The 23,008-nt window shown below is 44.2% G+C and overlaps 1 protein-coding gene across 4 annotated transcripts in view; it reads right to left on the bottom strand.

Moving 5' to 3' along the window:
• efnb3b (ephrin-B3b) overlaps positions 1-23,008 on the bottom strand; it is a 45,198-nt gene that overhangs the window by 3,277 nt on the left and 18,913 nt on the right. For 3 of the 4 annotated variants that reach the window (XM_088377803.1, XM_088377783.1, XM_088377793.1), the window contains 3 exons: positions 21,610-21,899; positions 3,888-3,980; positions 2,191-2,250 (listed from right to left, as the gene is read on the bottom strand). In XM_088377803.1, the coding sequence (XP_088233929.1) occupies positions 2,191-2,250; positions 3,888-3,980; positions 21,610-21,899 (443 nt within the window). The remainder of the gene's footprint in view (positions 1-2,190; positions 2,251-3,887; positions 3,981-21,609; positions 21,900-23,008) is intronic. The other variant, XM_088377805.1, reaches the window with a different exon arrangement.

The raw sequence follows: 23,008 nt of genomic DNA, 5'->3' as shown, positions 1-23,008 counted from the left end.
AGACAGAGAGAGCGAAAGAGAGCGAAAGAGAGAGAGAGAGAGAGAAAGAGAGAGAGAGAGAGAGAGAGAGAGAGAGAAAGAGCGCAAAAGTAAAGTTATCTACTATCGCTATAGATATATAAATATAGATACACAGATAACGATAAATAGATATAGATGTACAGTAGATATCGATATTCATACAGTAGATATACAGTCGATAGATATTGGCACACATAGATGTAGATGTAGATGAGATGGAGATGTAGATATAGAGCACGTGTAACAGGGGAACCAAAATACGGGCTTCGGACTGTAGCACTTTTCAACACCCTGACATTGAGGTAGCGGCAAAGCCGCAATGTATAATCAAGGTAACACACAGTGTTGACTTAGCGCTACCACCAGGCCATGTGACCAGAACCACTCTGCTATGGGCCTTGACCACATACACACACATGCACAGTGGGGCGTCCGTCAAGCTGCCCGTCCGTCCTTCCGAAGCGGGAATCATTTGAGGAAGCGGCAGGTGAACGATACGGCGCGTGTTACCGCACGTTAAGCGGTTGCGAGCGGCTAGCTGGTTGAGGTTGCCGCCCCACGTCGCCGCCTTGTGATTGGCCGAATGTTATTCTTGGCACGCGTTCCCCGTTTTTCTTTCTCCCATATTCTCTCTCAGTCTTGGCTTTATTGGAACGGTAATGACGGAGCTCAGCGCGCCTCGTTGTGCTGGACTGAGGGCGAGCATAGCGCTAATGCTGGCCTTTCTTCCTCTCTCCATTAAATGACATCCCTCATTCTCCATCTCCATTATGACTGTCACCTTTCACTGGCTCTCTGCATTATAAAACCTCTTCTGTCACCTCTACACCTATTTTCCTTTCTCCCTCTCTTTTCTTGCTCTTTCCCCACTCACTGAGAGAGAGAAAAAAAAAAAAAAAAGCCGGCAAGCTCTTTGTATGTGGCTCACAGACGGGAACTAATGCCGATTTCAAAGGGTTCAGATACGAAAGGTCAAGACGGGAACGTCGTCATAAGTGAGGCTGAACAATTAATCCCATTCAAATGGACATCGCGGTGTCGTAAAATGACATTTTGAAATTGCAAAAAAGCTGCAATTTGGGATTTGTCATCGTGGATGCTTAAAAGACTGCAAGTCAACGTGTTTGGTAAGTTAAATTGAACTGGTGAATTCTTTCATGCTTCCAGTGACAGCCATTTTTATTTTCATAAAAAAAAAACGTGTCAGTCAATTGAGCGAATTCCGACTGATCTTTCAAGACTTACAAAACAGAAATGACCAAAATAAAAATTATATTCTCGTCTTTCATCACGCAAAAGAGGTTTCTTCTTCTTTTTCAGTGTGTGTGTATTTCTTTTTTCTACCCATCCCCATAAAAAAAAAATTCCATTGACGGCAAATGACATCATCGGCCCTCCACGTTAGGATTACCGTTCACGACATTTCACGTCACATTTCAGAGTTCATTTGCCAAAGTGTAACCTATAAAACGAAAAAACAATCGCTTGTCAAATCTCAATTCCAAGAGCGAGGGACCAAACCTTTCCAATTATTTGATAAAATGACCTTCTCTGCACAATCTAATGAGCTTCAATCCAAGACAACAATCCTCAGCGAGCACCGCTTAGGGTGTCCCTAATCAAGCGTCCATTGACGAGCGAGGCCATCAAGTATGGCTCATCTCCATTGTCTCTTTGCCTTTTACTTATTCTCGTCTCACTCCACCTCCCGTGCCTCACGCTCGTGTCAGCTCCATCACCCACCCCCCCCTCCCCTCCCTCCTTACCCCCCGCCAGCCACCCTCTCTCCCATCCAGGCTGCAGCATCTAATGACAGTAATAACTCTCTCAAATGTTGCCTCTGGTCTGGCCCTGGCTCCTTGCCGCCCCTCCGTTCTTCCTCCCTCTTCCCACTCTCGCTATCTGTCTTTTTTTGTCCTTTACCCAATGTAGCTATTAGCCATCCACTGGCCGCCCGCGGCACTTAGCTCCGAGGGGCCGAGACCGGCGGTGGGGGGGGGCGGATGGAGAGAAAATATATGGAATTAAATAGAGATCCGCAGATGTCACGGCTGCACATCCTCCATCTGTCCCCCCCTAAGCCCCGCTCCCTGCTGCTGCTGCTTATTGTTGTCTTTCTTATTCCCTGCATCCATCTTGCCGATCATCTCCATTTGGTTCGCCGCTTACCTGAGTTCCGGTTGGTGGAACGTCCAGCTGGCTCCTTCTTGGGAGGCAGCCCATATGGACCTGTCAGAAGGAGGGACGGGTGTTCATCACATTGTCTTCTTCATTACATTTCGTGATATTTTGTTTGGCCTTTCTTGATGATGTCATAGAGCGGCACTGTGATGTCATCGAAGGAAACGATTCCAGGGGGAGAGGATATGAGTTTTTGCAACAAGGCCAGGTCGGCTCATAATCTGCGCTCGCTAAATCTCGCCCATCTGCCTCGTCGGGTCGTCGCCGCCATGGCGATTAAAGAACAAATCATGAAATCGGGACTATCTCCTTTATTTTAGCAAAATGATGGATACAGAGCTAGCCTAAAACCTTGAATGGAGCTAGCATGAAGTACAATATAGCAACAAGCTGAGGGCAGAGGCGCCTGCTGGGATCAATAGTGAGTCGCAAGTAAATGCGACAGGGAGCAGCGAGAGAGATGTGCCGTGAAATAAGTCGATGGAGTGCGAGCGAGCGAGCGCACGCACGCGGCGAGAGACGACAAACAACGCGGCCGTGACCTTTCAGCAGCACCACTGATAAGATGGAGAGAATAAGTGGAGAGTGGACCGAGGGCTCGGATGAAGAATTGAAACACAAATGAGATGAGAGAATGACAGTGGGGGGGATTTTTCCAAGGTGAAGGCCTACCAGTTTGCGAACCACTACAGAAATAACATCTTGAGTGAATGATATTCATCCATGTGGAGATCCTGATATTGGCGGATATTGGTTTCTCAAAATGATTCTAAACAATAAATTGAAGGTGGGGGAAAACGTTTTCACAAAAAGGTCCTTTTTCAACGCTCTTTAGTCAAAAACCGGTGTTTTTGGTCAAACCAGCACATGCTCTACTGCTGAATACAAAAAAAAAAATGCAACCACATGTTTTAGACATATTTGTGATGTGGCGTTCTTCTCCTTGCAACTATTTACGACATCCAGACATTGCGAATAATTACCGAAAGCGCAATTAAATGCAATCGACTTGTCATTGAGATGAATCGAGTTGATAAAAATGAACAAAATAACACAAACATTTTTGTTAACAAAGTAAAATAAAGACAAACTGAAAACTCACTGAAACTGCATCTGACTTTTTCAAATTTACTATAACCAAAATAAAATTACCTTTAGGGGGTTCATTTAGATTGTATCCCTAAATATATCTAAAAGTAACTGAAGGTATCAAACTAAATTCAAGAAAAAATCTAAACTAATTTCAATAAAACAACCAAAACTATTATAAACCAGATTAGCTTGTGACACAAAGGATCGTGTTAAAAGAGCCGTTTCTGCCGACTCAGCAGATCCGCCGGCTGATAGCGGCGACACAATACAAGCGTGTGAAGGACAGGTTGCTATTATGCACCGGAATGTGCAACTCTGTTTGAAAACTCTTCTTTTTTTTTCTCTCAAACTAAATAGCGGCGACAAAAATTCCGCTGGGTCATGGCCATGTTTGTAAGGTAGTGAGTTGTGCGGGAAAATCAGCGAGCGAGTCGTTAAAAGCGCCAAAGTGCAAGAGGAGTCAGCGGTCCTCGTTAGAGGCGACTGATCCGACACTTCTCGGCTCTTAACAAGCTCGCTGAGAGGAGCCACCTACAAGCTAGCGGGAAGGCTAACCAAGAGAATGGGGGCTGATAAGAGAATATAGGACTCACTCTGCCCCACTTTCAGGACCACCTTCATGCCCTGTGTGGCACAAACTCCTCCCCTCATGCTGTCCAGACCTTGGCGTGTCCCATCTGACGTAGCTGCGGGGGACACAAAAGACAAGATGGCATCGTTAGCGACAAATTGTAGCATCCACTCGAGTCGCGCGACGTCTCGCTATTTCAAACAATAAATTCCGCTCGTATCCTCCAACGTTCCCGGGGAGCCGACAAGTGACATTTGCAGAAGCGGCAATTTAAAAGCCAGACTTGAAACTTTGAAATGTCAAACTCAAAAGGCGAGCGGCACTTTAATAAGTCCTCATTTTAAGCCGTTCGCCGGCGTCCATTAACGACGCCGCCGGCGTCGCTTGGACTCGACCACTTTGGCAGCGACGCCGACGATGGTGGAGGATGGACAAGCCACGCTGGATTAATACCGAGCTTTGCGTCTGGCATTTTTACCTTGAATTGAGATTTAGAAAGTGTAATTGTCGACCGTTAAAAGACCCCAGGACAGAAATGTCTTTATAGTGTTAAAAAAAAAAAAAGGCAAGCCGCAGTACCACTTTGGCTCATTTTATCTGAGCGAGAGTGAATTAAATCAAATTTATCTCCGCTATAAAGGGGTTAACAGCTCTGAAGGGTCACATGAATATATAAAACTTCAAGTGAATCATATCATATTGGATATTATTGTAATCATATTGTTTTAACCGCCTTTGATTTTTATCTGTCTGATTTCTGCTTGCTGTACAGCACGTCGTAAGCACTTGTTTTAAAGTGCGTTATAAATAAAGTTGATGAGAGTAAATTTGACACACACAATGGATTAATTTAAAAAATATATACATATAAGGCAATTTTGGACAATCATAACACGTGTGCACTCATGGCAGACAACGTGGCGCTCTAAAATGGCGGTTTTCAGAAATAACTTTTAGATGACTATTAAATATTTAGACAAACCTCTGATTTCACTCAACAGGCTCTTTAAAAAGATCAAATTGAGCAAATTCTTTAAAAAGCCAGATTAATTTTCATATATTTATTCATTTATGCGTATTTTCATAAATTCACAAGTGAGACACACACCTCAACCATCCACAAGTGCACTCAGTCGCCCATCAAAAAAAAAAAAAAAACTCTATCCGCCCCGTCCTTCTTTCCAAAAACGTTATTTGTCCTCACGCGAGCCATCAGCACGTTTTGAAGGAAGGAAGGAAGGCGAGCGAAAGAAAGGGAGGTGTGAAGGCGATGCAACTTCACTTGTCACACCTCCTTGCCTCGATTTCTACATAATGCAGAGTGTGAAAGCACGAGGAGGCTTTGGAATGCAGCGTGGCCCGGGGTCAACAGATGAAGCATACTTTCGCAAAGAAGGCGACAAGAGTGCATTTCCAGCTCAAAATAGATTCACGGGATCACGCTCGCCGTCGCCAAGTTCCGATTCCAAGTGATGCAAAGGAGGAAATATAATAAACACCAAACTATCATGGCAGGTGAGATTGTTGAAATCCTGAAGTGATGAGCCAGGAGGACTAAATGGAGCTGTCAACTCAACCTCAGCCACTTTGACACTAATGTCCTCCGACACCCGGAGGGAAGGCGCACAAGGGAGGCGAGCATGGCGTGGGCGAGGCCGTGCGGGGCGCGCCGGGGTCGCGAGACGTGATTGGCCGTGACAAGGTGTTGCTGATATGACGGCCGCAAGAGGTCAACGTGATGATGGAGAGACGCTGTCAAGGGTGGGCAAAGTGGCCAGTCGTTGATTTCCTGTCATTGACTTGAATGGAATTGGCATGCTATGTGTTAGCATTAGCATTAGCCAGCAGACACGTAGTTTTTTTTAAACATACAGTAAATTTCAACTGGGAGCAAAATAAAGTAACTTGAAGCTTAAAGAATTAACCAAGATTTGCCAAAATGTCATTGAATTGAATGGAATTGGCATCCTAGGCGTTAGCATTAGCTAGCGGACACTTGTCTTTTTTAAACATAAAATGAAAAATTGTCAGTAAATCTCAACTGGGAGCAAAATAAATTAACTTGAAGCTCACATACAGACACAGTTCCAGTCCAAAAGCCAAATGTAGCCCAAAAGTTTGTGGCCATACTTTCTACAACGTCTTGGGAGTGTATTTCTTTTTTTGGTCAGCGACGAATAATAGCCTAAACGGAGAAAAGATATGGCCGCCCGTGGCTGCGATTTTGAGATGAGATGGAAAGGGAAAGCGGGGAAGGAAGAAGGGAGACGAGGGAGGGATGAGTAATTGAGACAATGATGAGCAGTGATGGGGGGGATGTGACGCGCCAGAGGATCGACGAGAGGAAGGATGTCTCTCGGAGCACAAAAAACAAATCAGTGAAGTCAGGCTTCATTGCACACAGACGCCAGGAGAGGAAACAAACAAAAAAATATATTTATAAGTATACAAAGTAGATATATTGAGAGAGAGAGCGAGTCATTAGCTTCCACATTTTGCTGTGTTTCTTTAACCGCTGTTGAATAACATCATAAATTTCATTAAACATCATAATCATGCATAAGTAAAAGCTAATTAAAATGCCACAAGTTACATTATTAGGTATGATCATTTCATATCGACTTTTGGCTAAAAAAAGCGAAGCGTGGAGAGTCTTTGTTCTGTTGCCGAAAAGCACAATTGCAATCAGTTTATTTACCCTTTACTAATTCAGGTAATACAATTGAGAACAGATTCTCAATTGGGCTCAAAGAATAGATTTTCCGGTCCAAAACTCCAGCTAATTACGATTATTATGAAAAGCGCCGATTATTGTTAAACTCATGTCACCTCCAGCTGCCCTTCTGTTCCTACACATGATGCTTTTAGCCTGCCGGTCTGCCTCCGACTAATCATGTCTCCGTTTTTTTTCTTTTCCTGGATCCGGCCCGTTGGGTCCACTTGCCTCGCTTGTTGCCGCACGGCCGGTTTCCTGCGAAGTTTTGCGAGTTCACAGCGTGCTCGAGTGTGTGTCTGTGCAGAGCGCTCCCATCTGTGCAAATTCGCCTTCTGCAAAAGCGACTTAGCTTCTCAAGTGGATGGCGTGCGTGCATCTGTGTGCATTCAGCCGAGTAGAATTTACAGTTGCCTTCCTGTTTAAATTTGTTTTGCTCCCTCTCCAGAGTACCATGTGTGTCACATCCATGATGAAGAGCATACAAGCCGAGCGTCTCTCTGTGTCTCTCTCACGTTCTCGCTCCGTGACTGCCCTTACCCACCCTTTTTAAAAAAAAAACATCTCAAACGTTTTCATAAATCTGCTGACGCTTGAAAACTCAACCGTGAGCATTAATGAAGCCATCATAGGCCATTAGTTTGCGGGGAAACGGAATTTTGGTTGAAACAGACCAGGCACTATTTGGTCTCCACATGGTGGAGTAGGAAAAAAAAAAGTCTTATTTTTTCTTGCATTCCAACTTCAATACACAGCACATTACTTCTTCCAGAGCAGGGTGAAATTTCCTCATGTTTTCCTGCAATGGGTGGAACAGTCAAAAAGCCTTAAATGTTTCAGCTGTGATCAATCGTCACAAAAATTCATCTCTACTCAGTTCCCCTTCCACCCTCTGGAAATATTAAAATGATTGCTTCAGTATTTAGGATTTTATGGAGGTTTTCGTCTCGGCATAAAAAGCTTAAAGGAGACGTCAACCTCAATTTTTTTCCAACTAATCGGTTCTGTGCAACCCAACTGGTCGAAATATAGTGCTCTGATTAATGTTTTCTTTTTATGGAATATGAATTAAACAGCAAAATCTGCCTGTTTATATCTATGTCCAGAGTCAGCCATTTTGTCACTTCCTGTCGACTGAAGATGACATCACAGTTGCCAGTCACAACCAATCATGGCTCATCAGTTTTCTGAAGCTCAACCGTGATTGGTTGTGACCTGAGACCGGGCAACTGTGATGTCATTTTCAGTCGACAGCAGGTGGCAAAATGGCCGCCCCCTGAGTTGGATTAACTCATATTCCAAAAACAATCAGAATTTCGTGTTTACATTAGTGGGAGCACATCTAACATATTATTGTAAAGAAAATTTTGAGCTTGACTTCCTTTTTAAAGTCGAAAACTGGAATCAATCTTTAACAAAATGTACTTATGCCCACTTCCACTGCAGCAAACATTAACGCTCACCCCAATATTTTTTGATTTTATGGACATCCAAGAATGTACTTATGCCCACTTCCTCTGCAGCAAACGTTCACCCCAATATTTTTTGATTTTATGGACATCCAAAATGTACTTATGCCCACTTCCACTGCAGAAAATATAACGTTCACCTCAATATTTTTTGATTTTATGGACTTTACACGAGTCACAGAATGCCAACTTTTCCGAATAACTTTCATTCAGTGAGAACTCATGAATGCATCAAAGCAAAGTGGAGGATTTCGGATAGGACTTCATAGTCACAGGTTGGAAGCCACATGATGCGTCACATGCCCACCAAAACACACTCGGAGAGACGAGTCACGCAATCCTCCCCGATTTCACACATACTGCGCACCAAAAAGTGAGCGCTGATGTGAGGTTTGCGTTGAACCACCGCTGGAGGCCCCCACGTCACTGAATTCAGTCACGCCGCTGTTTATTTCAAACTAAATCAGTGTCACAGCACGTTACGGCTCAGCTTGAGCTCCTGCGTATGTTAATGTTCCACCATCGGCTAATGTTTCATCGACGAGCGCAAAAAGGTCACAGATGTTTCGGAATATGCTCCTGAGAACACATTGTTAAAAATCTTTAGTCTGAGAAGCAAGACTCACTCAAACGCTCCTGCCAAAGTCAGGGCTGTCCAAACAAAAACGTGTTTTTGCACAAGGCCAATGGTACTATTTCATGTTGCGCAATAAAATCGTACAGCGCTAATATAATCAAATGGAATGTAATAAATTAAACAGTTTGCGGCTCTTTTCGGTGAGTACGACTTGAACTGAACCCTCTAAGACGCGGGTGTCAAAGTCAAGGCCCGGGGGCCGCCACATCATTTAAGGTGGCCCGCGAAGACAAATTATGCATTGAATTCATATGTCAATTCCAAAATTTCCAATTGTTTTCACTTTTAAAAAAATAGAGATATTGTTAGCATTTTTTATTACTTTTCATTTTTCCTAATAATTTTTATTTTTAAATATTTGATTATTATTAATTTTAATTATTTAATTATTATTATTATTAGTCTTATTATTTTAGGTTGACAATTCTAATGGCCCTTTAAAGCAAACTATAACTGTGGTGCGGCCCGCGACAAAAATAAGTTTTAACCCTAACCCTAACCCTGCTCTAAGAAGAGTTTCACAACTACTTTAAGTAACTCAATGCAAATTCGAGATGAAAATCTAACAATACTCGCAGGCATATATATATATTCTTTATGACCAAATAAAACCACAGCTCGAGAAGCCAAATAACACAAAGAGTCCGAGTGAGCGGCTGGCTGGATGCATGACGTAACGTCACCCAAGTGGCGGCCATGTAGGACAGTCGCAAGCGATGTTCTGCACAACTGGGTCATCGCTCCCATCCTGGGGCAGTGAGGGCATTCTTGAGCGTGTGTGTGTGTGTGCGCTTCAAACTACATGTCCTGCAGTCTACCTTGCAAGTGAAGCGACATATATTTACTTCCATGACCTCCTACACATGCACACACGCACACCACCATCACTTCAGCCAATAGACTGGAGGGCTGGAAGAAATGGGTCAAGCTCTTCTTCCCCAACGTCTCCTGCTTATGTGTTTTTTTTTTTCCTTCTTCTTCTTAGTCCCAAGCTGCTCCAAGAATCCACACGGCAGGATTTAAATCATCAAAATCCATCATGGAAAACAAGCGGCAAGTGTGAGAAGTGAGTCGACGTGGACAGACATATTCAAACGAAGACGTCCTGGAAATGTAAACAAGACACACTGGCACGTCTTGTTCGGTGTGCATATGCAGATTGGTGGAGTTAGTCAGCAGAAAATGCAAGTGAAGGGACGGAATGTCAGGTGGAAGTCAGAGCCTCGTGTTTCCAAATGGAATCTGCACTTAACTTTGAGGCGGATCACTTCCTTCTGCACCGAAGCATCCCGGAAATTAATTTTTAACAAAGCGGGCGTACTCACATGGATGTAATCTAACCATTTTTACTCATTATTTCATTAAAACAGGGGAGGAAAAAATATATATTTTTTTTATTTCTTTCAATTTCAATTTCTTTTTTTTTAAGTGATTTAAACTACAGTAATCCCTGCTTTATCGCGGATAATTGCTTCCAAAAACCACTTGCGATAAGTGAAATCCGCGAAGTACGTTCACCAACAAGAAGTACTTGGCAGGCTAACGAGTTAGCGGAAATACGGTAATTAGCGATCGTGCTAACACGCGAAAACGGACTTCTAAAGGAATGTAAAGGATAGGAGCAACACTAGATTATCCTAAAGGTTACACACATATTACCTCAATCTAGAAGTTTTATTTTGACTTTTAAATGTTTTATTTTACTTTTAAATGTTTTTTTAATTTGGAAAAAAAAATCCGCGATGTAGTGAAGTCGCGATAAACGAAACGCAAAGTAGCGAGGGATCACTGTATATCTAATTAAATGCAATTTGCAGTCTGGATGGATGGATGGATGGATGGATGGATGGATGGATGGATGGATGGATGGATGGATGGATGGATGGATGGATGGATGGATGGATGGATGGATGGAAACACAATTCATGCTATGTGCGTCTATTGAAGTGGTTAATAGACATTTGGTGGTGCCATTGTGAGCCGCCTCCTTCATAAACACAAACATCTTCTGGTGATGTACTGCGATGTCACTTGAGCGCAGCGAGGGGGAAAAACGGGAGACAGTGACACCCAACTCCAAGCTTCACATCCCTCGTCACTTGTCAGACTGTCATCACCGCACACACACACACACACACACACACACACACACACACACACACACACACACACACACATGCAGCCCCTCCTCTGTGACATTGTCTGTCATTGCATAGCTTAAAGCATTGGCGTCAGGCCCACAGAAACGCTGGAGCCGAGGCGGGATGAGGGACCTTTGAGCGAAAACCCCGCTGATCCGATTTTGCATTTATTTGGAAACAAACACAAAAAAAAAAACATTCCCAAGCTGTCAGAGTCAACGTTGTGGCTGATGAAGCTCAATAAATAACAAGGATATTTGGAGCACATATCCAGGTGAAGGACGAAAGTCTGCTTCTTGGGAAGTGGGTCGCGGGTCTGAAGGGAGGAACGATCTGTGACATGCATCAGGAGGGAAAAGGGAAAGCAAGCGGGAAGACGGGGGCGGGGGCTTCTAAATTAAGATGCAGAAGGGATTGAGGGTGCAAATGTGACAGAGCAAGCTAGATATCCTTCACTGGCCTCTTCATTAGGTACACTCGCTCGTGCAAACAAAATATTCTTTTGATTACACTAGTCAAATTAATTTGCCAAATGGCTTTGTGGCTCCCTTAACAAAGCTTCGAGGATTTGCGAGATCTATCAATAAGTAAGCCAAAAGTCACACACGCTGTAGTATTGGGGGCGTGGCTTAAGTCAGGAGCTCTGACTCCATTCACGTTCACTTTAGTCCGAGCCTCTTCTCGTTGCTAGTGTGTGTTTTCGTAGCGTTAGCGACAGATCTGAAAGTGGTTTTCATTTTCTTTACAAGCTATCCCGTTCCCCAGTGGCGGGGGAGACATGTTAGATGTTACAGCTTCCAAAAAAGCATTTCCAACACCAAGGTTGTAAAAGTCACAAAACCCTGCTAAAGGCAAGACGATCTGGACCTCCCTCATCAACATCTGCTGTTTACTCAAGCGTTCCTGCACTGACATGAAAGCTTAGCCTTTCGTAAAAACAAAAAAAAAAAGGAGCAAAAGCAGCACCGAGTGATGACGTGAACTCCGCCGCTAATATTCAGCCATCACGCTTGTTAGCTCATTCCCACTAATATTTAACACCGATGGAGTATTTGCGACATTTAATGTTTTTGGATTGCGGGAAGGAACACACGTTGTGTTAACGGCTCTCCTTGTTGTTGCACATGCGGTCGGTCCAATTCCGAGATGTTTTGCTAATCTCCAACAGTCCAGTCTGCGTTCTCTTGCCCGGGCTTACCCTCCCCGCCTGCCGTTATTATTGTTTCCAAAAGGAGGAAAGCACGTGCGCGCGCACACATACATGAGAAGCAGCCAGGCGAAATAATGCATCTTGACGTGTGTGCCTGCATACCGCTGCAGGGAGAGATTGGAGAGAAAGAAAGTGGAAAGAAGGAGGGCCAAATATGAAGGGCAGGATGATGGACAGCGGAAGGCACAGTGCAATTATATACTATCTGTGTGTACGTTTGTGTGTGTGTGTGTGTAACAGTAAAAGAAAGGGAGTGATGACAGCCATGTTTGTTGAGCTTCCCTGCGATTAAAGCAGGCTGCTCCAAACTGTGTGTTCAAGCTATATGGCAATCTGTCTGTTTTTCTTCTTTCTATGTGTGCGTCTGTGTAAGTGTAAGTGTGTTTGCGCAGCTAATGCATCGGTCTGTCTTCAATTTTCAGAGTTTGTCTACGGGTTTGTCAACTCACTTCTCAATAAGCAGCAGGTTGGCAAACTGATTATTTCAAAATAAGCTAGTTGAAATTCACTTTTCAACTTAGCCCTTAGGTTCGCTAGCGTAATGCTAATGCTAAATAGCATCTGCGGGCCTGCTAGCAACACATATAGACAGACAGGATCTACTCAGTCATATATTCTTTATCCTCTGTGTTGAGTGCATATTAGCGCCGCACTGATGAGGTGAGATTTTAAAGAACAGTGAGTGATTAAAAAAATATGAAATAAAAAAAAACACCACTGATTTCAAGCTCTCCTCAAGCATCAAAATCTCAACCCGACGTCAGGAATCAGCCGAGCAAGCCTCGCAATTACCGACAGCCAAAGTGCGATTTCATCACTTGAGCACCTGAGTGAGGCCTCACACAAGGTCAAGTGAGAAACAGCAGACACGCTCCCGTAGGATCAAACGCCTCAAAAGTTGTTGCTCACTGCTCTTTTGCAAGCCATTTTTATGCCAAACATGACAGATGGGAAATATCTGCCTTCGACTGGCTGGAAATGGAAGAACTGTTGCAGCACACAAAAATTAATATTGCTTTTTTTATTTTAGGTTGGGTCATTTAAAAAAAAAAAAAGCTACGCTCGCGTATTGCGTATCGTAGAATAAACAACATGATAATTGGTCTCCAGGTGGTTTTATTTCATCCAAATTCCTCCATCAAGTCGACGTAGAAGCTGCCTGTCGGCCGGGCTGATCTGCACCTCATCACACGCTTCCTAATTGCGCTCCAAAAATAACAAAGTCGGGCCGGCCAACTAGCGAGACACGCTAGTACACGTGTATCAATCATTGAATAATAACAAACCGCACTGTTTGCCTTTTTACGTTGTAAAGTAGAATAAAAACAGCACTTCCATCTTTATTAAAACTTCAAATCAACCCAAGACAGACCTGCCAGAACGGAACGGTGACTTTCCAAGCAAGGTGGAACACGAACGGAGGGAATAAATAAAGGTTAAAGCAATCAAACAGAGCAGCCATTCTCCAATGCGAAAAAAGGAAAAAATTAAATAAGATGCCACTGGCTACACCAGCGACTGTTCCCCCCTCGCAGCGCCTCCCAAAAGCAGCGGGGGGCGCTGCGGATGAATTAGCACACTGTTTTCACTCATTAGGCCGCACCCAACGCTTCACTTTCTCCCTCTTTTATTTTCGCCTCTTTCTTCGGTTCCGACTTCTCTGGCAGCGCACAAAGAGGCTGCTCATAATGAGTGTGTGTTCTTCCATGTGTGTGTGTGTGAAGGATTATGGCGGCTCCAATGCAGTGAATAGGGGCCAGACTGGGCCCCGGCCCGGCTGAATTAATTACTCTAATTAGCTTCTTAATTGCATATATTAAGCCGATGGTGAGCTTCCATTTTAGGATCTAGATTGGTCTTACTGTGAACACACACACACACACACACGCATGCATATACAAAACGCATGTGGGTGGCAAGCCTACTTCTAGCTCCGCCCCCCCCTCAATCCACTTGAAGTACGAGTGGAGAAAGGAGACCCCTCCATGATGGTGCTATTCAATTATCCAGCCTCAACTTCATCAATATATAATAAGTGCACGGAACAAGAGCAGATGTGCGCTAATACGGACGTTAAGCCGCCTAAAGAGGAGCCGGGGGGGACTCATTTGGCATCTACTGAGAATATCTGAACACTCAAGAGAGACAGCAGACCTCCCCCAAGGCCTCCAATTTAGATCATACGCCTCCCGCATTTTGCCATGAATAGTCATATCCGAAAAACAACAAACAATTACCGGTAACAACAACGCTAATGAGATATTCTGGCCAGCTACGGGCTCGAGGGGTCGTGACCTTGGCGGTGCGGCCGTTTGGGGTGAAACATAGCCAGCGTTCAAGACAACAATGAAGATTAGTGGAGGACGAGTCAACAGCTAATGAAGCTCACGCACACATATGCAATGTGATAATGACATCCTTTGTGCAGTTTGGAAGCAATTAGGACGCTTAAACGGCGACTCCAAAGGATTTGTAGCCAATTGTTTGTCCTTGTTTCTTTGAACGGTGGACCTTCCCGCTCCATCATGTCTCGCGCTACGACTCAGTCTTTATCTATTTGGCACGTATGTCTTATTTACCATAAAATTCTATTTTAGGATGATTGTTCCTGCCATCATAGAGAAGAAGCATTCATAATTTCCGTGAACGATAAGGACGAGATACAATGGAAGCTACAGCCGCTATGGCGCTAAGCTACATGCCGTTAGCCTGATAGCACAACTGGCTAAGGCATTTATAACTTCTAAATTCTAAATTTTAAACACATCAATACTACTGGCCTGTCCCCACATCATTCTGTTGTTTTTCGCAACATAAAACAAGCGAAATTCCTGAAAATAAACCAATTGGCATTTAGTTTGACACCCGTTGTAAAACTCCACCTCTTCCATTAAACTGCGAAGAGGCATGCGGCATTATATTGCCTCAAGATTGAAAGTCTGTTTTTTTAGACAATAATGAGTGTGAATAACAACATTATCTCCGTGTGTACATGCATTTTTCCATAAAGTTGCCGCTTGGGCAACAAGAGGTCACGTTTACGTGATCCTGTCCACTAAATCAAGCGCCATATTAGTGAGCTAATGCCGTCTACGAATGGCAGAGGTCAACCAGCGAGGTGCGCTTGTTTTATACACCCGCCCGCCTCTCGCTGCGCTTGCACATTTGATGGCTTAGCAGAAGGTTGGCTGCGCACAATAGCGCTTTTGTCTCTTTTAGCGCTGAGAAATGTTTGCGTGCATGCGCGCGGGCGAGAGAGAGAAAGAGCAACACGGTGCACGAAGGTTAAATGAATCACGCAATGTTAACCAGGCCCTATCCAATTAAGAAGGGATTCTTTAGTGTGTAATTGTCTGAGTGTGTGTGTGACCTTAAGCGGGAGCGACGCATCCCCCCCCCCCCCCCCTCCCAATTTAATACGCGCACACAACGCCACAATCTCAAAGCCGACAGTAGCCGAGCTCTGATTGCTGACCTAAATCAGCTCGGCGATCTGTCACTTTCTCTTACTTACACTCGCCACACATGATTTTTTTTGTTGTTTCATTTTGCATCTTTTCTCACCCCTTCATCACTCAAACCTCCGACTTTCAGCTCAGCCCCCCAAACGCCTCATTGGTGTCGCGCGATATTAGGTACACCTGCACGAGTTACGATCAGTGCTTCGTTGTAGGATATATAATGGCGGTTTTCAGATTCTATTTCTAACTTTAGCTTTCACAAATGAGAGATGAACGTATTGCCTGAAGAACTGGAAATGTTCGCTGAAGCGCAAAGAAACGCATTGCATGCTGGGGCCGGCAAATTGCTGATGGAAGATTTTGTGAGGGCGGGGTGGAGGAAGGTTGGATGGGGGGGGGGCAGTAAATGAAAAAAAAAAATGGAATCAAATAAAATAAAGTGAGATTCATGGAGGTCCAGGATGGAATGCTCGGCTCGGCCGAGGCAATATTTGTCATTTGCGATGAAGAAACTTGGCCTTGAAATTTCAATAACCGTTTTTCCAGACCAGTGAGTCGAGCGTGGAACGGAGCCATCGGAAGAAAGTGGGATTGGCGATGATGATGAATGACTTCTAATGCTCAAGAGAGACCGCAGACGTGCTTTCAAGTGAAAAGGACTTTGAGAAAGACACCTGGGCAAAGACTGTTGAAATCAATGAGCTTCCATTTTGGATCCTAATAGCTTCAAGGAGGTCACGTTTCCCCCGCAATACGAAAACATGAACATTTTTCTTTTGAATCAGATCTTGATTAACTCATTGACGTGAAATGTCTTCAATGAGAATCATAACGAGCAGCGCCAACGACTTTTTCTTTAATGGGCTTAAAAGAGTCTTGGCCAGCTTCTTTTCTGCATTTCTTCATCCCAAATAGGTAATTTTGGGTGAAACCAACCCATGTTCTACTGATGATTACTAATAAATGAACCGGACTTCACAAAGTCATTAAACATAATTCTCTTAGAGCCTTGAAAGATCAGTCAGAATGCTCTAAATTAGCTGCCGCTCAATAGCTTCTCTTTTTCGAAAATGGCTGGCAGTGGAAAGAGTTTAACTTTACTCAAAAATCACTTTTGAAACAGCATGCAAGAAAATGTGGATTGATTTTCCCATAAAAGCTGGTTTTGACATTTAGATTTTGCTTCAGTTCAATGGAAACGGATGCTCCTTCTTGTGAGTGCGCTTTGCCCACCAGGGGGCAGTATCAAATGTCCTCAATGAGCCGTAGTAATACTAGTCATTCTTTGCGGATGATAAAGAATATGTGAGTGTGACGATCTCGAAGCACCACTACTTTTTTGCCGCTGACGGTGAGGACAGCCAAGCAATGTCATTTGAAATGGTCTAACCCAAATGTCTTCAAAAGAATGTACCCATTTCCAAAAAGACCGACAAGAAGTTGGCCAAACAAATTGATCAAATGATCGGTCATGATTTAACTTCCACGCTGAGGTCATTTTGACCTTTTTCCATTTCTCCTAGCACTTAAGCGTCTACAAATCAAAAAGCTTTCGGCGCGATGAAAAATTCAACAGCTATAGATTTGTCGGGCCTCCGCAAACACTCGCGCGCACCTGCGCATGCTTCACCGCGGCATGGCGCGGCGAGGAGGTGGTGGGCGCCGCTCATTTAGTGCGCAGTGCAGATTTCCTCCCACCGCACCGTCTCCTCTTTTGTCTACTGCACTTGCACTTCTTCATCTGCCACTCACCTTCACCCTCGCCCTCCTCATCCCTCCAAACTCCATCCTTAGCCGCCACTTGTGCCATTTATTTCAGCTTAACCCTGATAAATAAACCAGCGGCAGCCTCTGCATTATTGAACACGCCGCCGATGCTGTCGGCACACACCGCAACCTCAAACAATTAAACCGCACACCCGCAATTAATCACTTCAAAACACGCAGATGCAAACAATCCGCTTTTTAGACTTCTCTCACTCGTCTATTATTCATTTTAAACTTGTTGTTTACGTGGAACGGCGCGTGACGGCCAGAACCGGGCTCTCCGCGCAGCCCCGGGGGTCCCGCTGCATAAAAAGCCCGGCTGGGAGTCCTTTTTCGGTCGCTGGATCATTCACGCCCACGCGGGGAGACAGACGGCGGTGTCCGCATTCATGCGCAATCACGAAACACGTCGACAAAAAAACCTGTGCGCGTGCACACGAGCACTCTCGCGCGCACACACACTCTCACACACACCATCTGTCTCAGCATGCAACAACAACACTGCAGTCCCGCAGTGAGTGACCTGCTCGCAACAAGTCGCCAAACTTTTAGAGCTTTTCCGAGGATGTTTACAGCAACCCGTCCGTCCGTGTGTGTGTGTGTGTGTGTGTGTGTGTGTGTGTGCATATAATCAGAGAAGGCCCCCGTGTGCGCCGATGTGAGTGTGCATTCGTTAGCGGTGGCGAAGATAAGTGTGTGTGTGGGAGAGTGGCAGCCAGGTTGAGGGAGTGAAGGAGCTCACACACACACACACGGATGCAAACTCACACACAAATGCAGACAAGGTCAAATGTATGTTGACTGTGAGACGGCCATCATTCACTGCGAGGTGTGCGTTTGCATACGCATGAGTGTGTCACCTTTTAAGCCATTTGAAGAAATGATACATTTCTACGGATTACTTTTCAGGAAGAGCCTAAAACAGCAGGCTAATTAGCGCTGCAGCTAGCAAATATCAGCACAGTCCGTCGATTATTCGAGCACTTATGAGCAATAAGATACTTTTTGTGTTTGTATTGCGGGCAGTGAAAGGCGGGGCTTGGCTCGGTGAGTGACGTGGGCGTCGGCATCTTTGTGCTATATCAGGGGGGGCTCAAACTCTGGCCCGCGGGCCAAATTTTGGCCCATGGTGTAATTATATTTGGCCCGCCACAACAAATTGTTCATCGACTTTATGTGTCAATACAAAAATTGCAAAATATCTTCACTTTTGAAAAATTTGAGCAATTTTTATTATCTTTTAAAATTCTTACTAGTCTCTAATTTTAGAACTAGCTCAACTACATATAATATGAGACGTTCATAACATTTATTTGGGTCGACAGTCATAATGGCCCTCCGAAGGAAACTATGACTACAATGCAGCAGGCGACAAAAATGAGTTTGACACCTAAAAAAAAACCGAAATGGAAGCGATCCACAAAGTCAGGCAGCAAAATCCGCTCTCGTCGAGTCTCCATTCGAATGTGTGCGTGTGACGAGGACGCAGGCTTACATAAACTCTGACCTCATGTTATGAATGAAAACATCCATCAGTGAGTATGACTAATCAATTTTGCCGCTCTTTCTCTCCCCTCCCCGGGGTGCGGGAAGAAAAGAATGACTTTTAATGGGATTGGAGTAATCTGATTACAAAGCAGTGGCATCTGTAATACATTAGTGACCTTCCAAAACAAAGTCATTAGATGAGAATCCCTCCCAACACCACAAGCACGACTCGATTTGTAAATGAACCCATTAGTACTTGTCAGCGATGATCACGTAGCAGCATAGCTAGCCCGGACGTAGCGTTCATTTTTCATGCGCCGATTTCAAAATATCCTGATCATAATTGTCGATAGGAAATTACGGACCATAAATCTTTTCAGAATATAATTAGTCTTTAGTCAATTATTTAGATAAAAAGAAAAAAGTGTTTCTTTTTGCGACACAGCAGGTTCTTAATTAAAAACTCATGCCTGTTTCTCGGCAACCTTTGACCTTTGCGCGGCTTCTGTTCCTTGTGTTGATTATTGTGATATTTTACTCCTTCATTGTTTTGAGATTCCCCCTGGACCAGAAAAATTAAAAAAAAAAACATTTCGACGTTCCTTCCCAAATGTGGAGCGATCAGTCTTCACCTTTCCTTTTGAGAGAGCTGTGCGGAATTAAGTTCCCTCAAGATTCTAAGCGCTATGCTAACTCCAGTATGCTAGTTTAAGCGTTCCACTACAGACATGAATTTATACTACAATGGTGATCCAAACTGAAATGCGATTTGATTTTTCAAACCAGGAAGGAAGATAACTGGCTCACTAAAACTCCGCCCCTTTTTGTGTGGCTACTGCACGCCCATAAAAAAAATAAATACTGTAGTATTAAAGATGGAAGAACATGCATGTTATAAATATATTCTTTCTATACAACAAAATCTGTCCAACGTCGTGCTTGGCGATTCGATCCACATGCTTGATGTCGGGCGCGTGTCCCTCTCTAATGGCCGGCGCTAAGGAAGTAGCTAAGGCTCTTTAAACGCGCCATTAAACGAGCCGGTTATTAGCGACGTTGCGGCTTCATTAAAGCAGACACCGTAAGCGCTGTTCTTCATTAAGAACCTTGCCAATTAAAGCTTGCATATAGTTATCAATAAGTTATCAGCGCTAGATGTTGTGTGCGTTAAGCTACTCCGCTCGCTTCCTCGCATATACAAGTCGGGGGTGAGGGGGTTGGGTGACCTCCAGCCTTCATCGATCAGACCGGAACTGTCAATCGATCCGTCTGAGTGCTCTGTGTGTGCGTGTGAAGATGATAAAGGCCTCAAATGTCGACCGACCCGCTCTGGGAAAGACCAAATCAAGTTCAATCGATTTTTAAATCGCACACCAGAGCCCGGGCAATACGGCCTTTAAATGAAATCTCCGATCTTTTTCGCAAAATCCGATTTCTGATTTCAAGCAGTTGCTCCCCTCATCTTACAGGAAGAAAAAACAACAACAAAAGAAAATGTCATTATTCAAAACAAGACCTGCTTTTGTTTTCTTCCCCCTTGTGGGATTGGCTTTATTTCTCCTGATAGCAAACAAGCTTTGAAACTATTTTTTCCCCGCACGATTTTTTTTCACGCCAACATTAACTTGCATCAACTTCCACAGAAATAAATTCAACTGAATTAAACTCGCGCATGGCCTGTTTGAAAAATAGTCTCTAAATATAGCGACCACTGACTCTGACTTTGTAAAGTCGCTTGTCTCAGTTCACAGAAATATTGTTAGTTGAAAACACATATACATAATATATAAAATATATAAAATTTTATATTTTATATATATATAAAAATTTTATATATAAAATAAAAAATATAAATAATGAAATGAAATAATAAATAAAATAAAAATAATAAATAATAACAATAAATAATATAATAAATAAATAAGCATAAAATATAATAATTATATATATATATATATATATATATATATATATATATATATATATATATATATATATATATATATATATATATATAATTATAATTTTATTTTTTTTAGTATTTTTTTTTTTTTTAAATCGGCCAATCAGGATTTTATTCTGCCAAATGCCACGACAGGAATCCGCCTAAAAAAATCCGTAAAGGTCTGGCCCAAATGGTTACATTTTACTCAAGCAAATTTCCTTTTGCTCCACTTTTTTTTTCCTGCTTAACACAGATGAGAGGAAGCGAAGACACATAGCGTGCGTGCACCTGAGCGCATCCTAACCGCCCGCCTGCGAGCTGCGTAGGAGGCGACAACCAAACAAGTCTCACTCCCGAACTCTTTGTTGTATCCTGTGTGAAAACGAAAGCGTAAAACAAAGCACCCCTTCGGCTTCCGGAATGTTCCGTCCCATATGACCGCACGGGGCCCGACTTGCCTCAATGACCTCATCGTCGGGTCCCCCCGAGGGGTGCGAACAATCTGCTCCGAATCGACCAAAGCAAAGCGTGTTTTCATCCTTTGTGGTGACTGGCGAGTCAGACGATAACAATAAACGGCGCCGACACGACGGACGCCGACTGACTTGACATGAGTCACTCGTGTATCGCCACTTTTGAGCAAAATAACTCAACCGAACTTTGACTTTGTGTGGCCAACATGTGAACTGCACTGACAACAAATAAAAATACCATCCATACATTTATGCAATAAATAAAGTCAACTGATTGTGAAAACTCAAAACTTGCATGGAAACTACATGACTGAGTTCCCACCTCTGGCAAAGGAGCTCCGATAATCTCAACGACCATCAGTACGATAAACAAACACGGTCGGGTTCAATCGGAACTCAAGCGCGGCAGCAAACCAACGGCCCGACGCGCGCACGCTTACCGATGATGTAGTAGTCCTGCATGCTTTTGAACTCGTGGCCCCACAGGTTGGGCGAGAACTCCTGGAACTTGATGGTGAAGCGGCGTTCCCGCGTAGGTTCGTCGCACGTCAGCACGATGTTGGGCGAGCCGGCCACCTCGCAGCGGTCCGCCTGGTCCCGCGACGACACCAGGTACAGCTTGTAGAACTCGTACTCGGGCGTGGAGCGGGCCGTGTCCAGCGGCGGGCAGATCAGGTCCAGCCGGTCCCCGATCTGAGGGTAGAGCACGTAGCCCTTATCGTCTCGGAACCTGTCGGGGGACGGGAAGGAAGTCGAGTTAGATTCCTGGACCCGGAAAGAAAAACACGTGGAAGGGTTCCTAATAAAGTGACTCGATGGAGGCAGATAGAATGAAAACGTCAAAAGGTTTCGACAGACTGCGTGACGGGAAAGCCGAAGGGAGCCCAAACGGTTCCGCCGCTCCTTCTATCTCGGGGCCTCGTGTCTTACATATAAACCGTCACAAAGCACGCGAGCGTCACAAAAAATTTGAATGACAACACGACGGAGCCGCAGGGAGGTCTGACAATTTGAGCTTGTCAGGGAAAAATTAAAAGTTGAACAACCTCGGAATGAAAGCCAAAGAGGAACAATGCGAAGACTATTACACCATCTTCCCGGCAACGACGGCGGCCATCTTTCGGGCCGCCGTGAACAAAACACGACTTGGAAGCGGTCCATAGTGAGACGGGAAGTACTGTCGATTTATTCCCTGGCGTCTCAAACTTGCCTCCGACTGCTCTCCTAAAAACAGAAGCGGTTTCATTTCCTTCGATGTATTATGTATCAAAAGGTTGTCTATCGCTATATATCTATGATATCTATGATCCATCTATGGATCGATGTGTTTATAGATTTTTATATCCGGTGTAAAGACAGATTTTTATATTTTCAATTCCAAGATCAACTTTCCCGAGTCTGAGCAGAATCTTGAGCAACGTTTGGGCTTCCTTTCACTCTCTATCTCGCCTTTCTTTTTTTTTTTTTTTCTACCCTCGGTCGTCAACAATGGAGCCATTCATGTGGCCGCACTTTGAAACGCGATGTGGTGTGGGAAGGGTTGAGGAGGGGGGCAGAGGTGACACTGATGGAGTTTTTGGAGGTGGTGGGGGTTAGAAAAGAGGAGGGGCTTGCTTTTCTTCTTTGGGCAGAAACATCATTTTTTCACCCAAGCATTGACCTCCAAGACCCCCGACTCCATGAGTGTCTACCCGCCCCCGCCTCGCAGCTGCCCCTCCCCGTCCACTTGACACATTTGCAAGGTGCGCTCGTGTGTCCTCTTCTCTGCATATCATCGTGACGGACAGCTTGAACATTTCCAAAATTCCACAAAGGCAATCTGAGACCATTGTGGAGTTC

Source organism: Syngnathus floridae, chromosome 1 (assembly GCF_059516105.1).
Source record: "Syngnathus floridae isolate MCC-2025c chromosome 1, RoL_Sflo_1.0, whole genome shotgun sequence".
In the NCBI taxonomy this organism is placed as follows: Eukaryota; Metazoa; Chordata; class Actinopteri; order Syngnathiformes; family Syngnathidae; genus Syngnathus; species Syngnathus floridae.
This window is presented reverse-complemented; position numbering and strand designations above follow the sequence as displayed.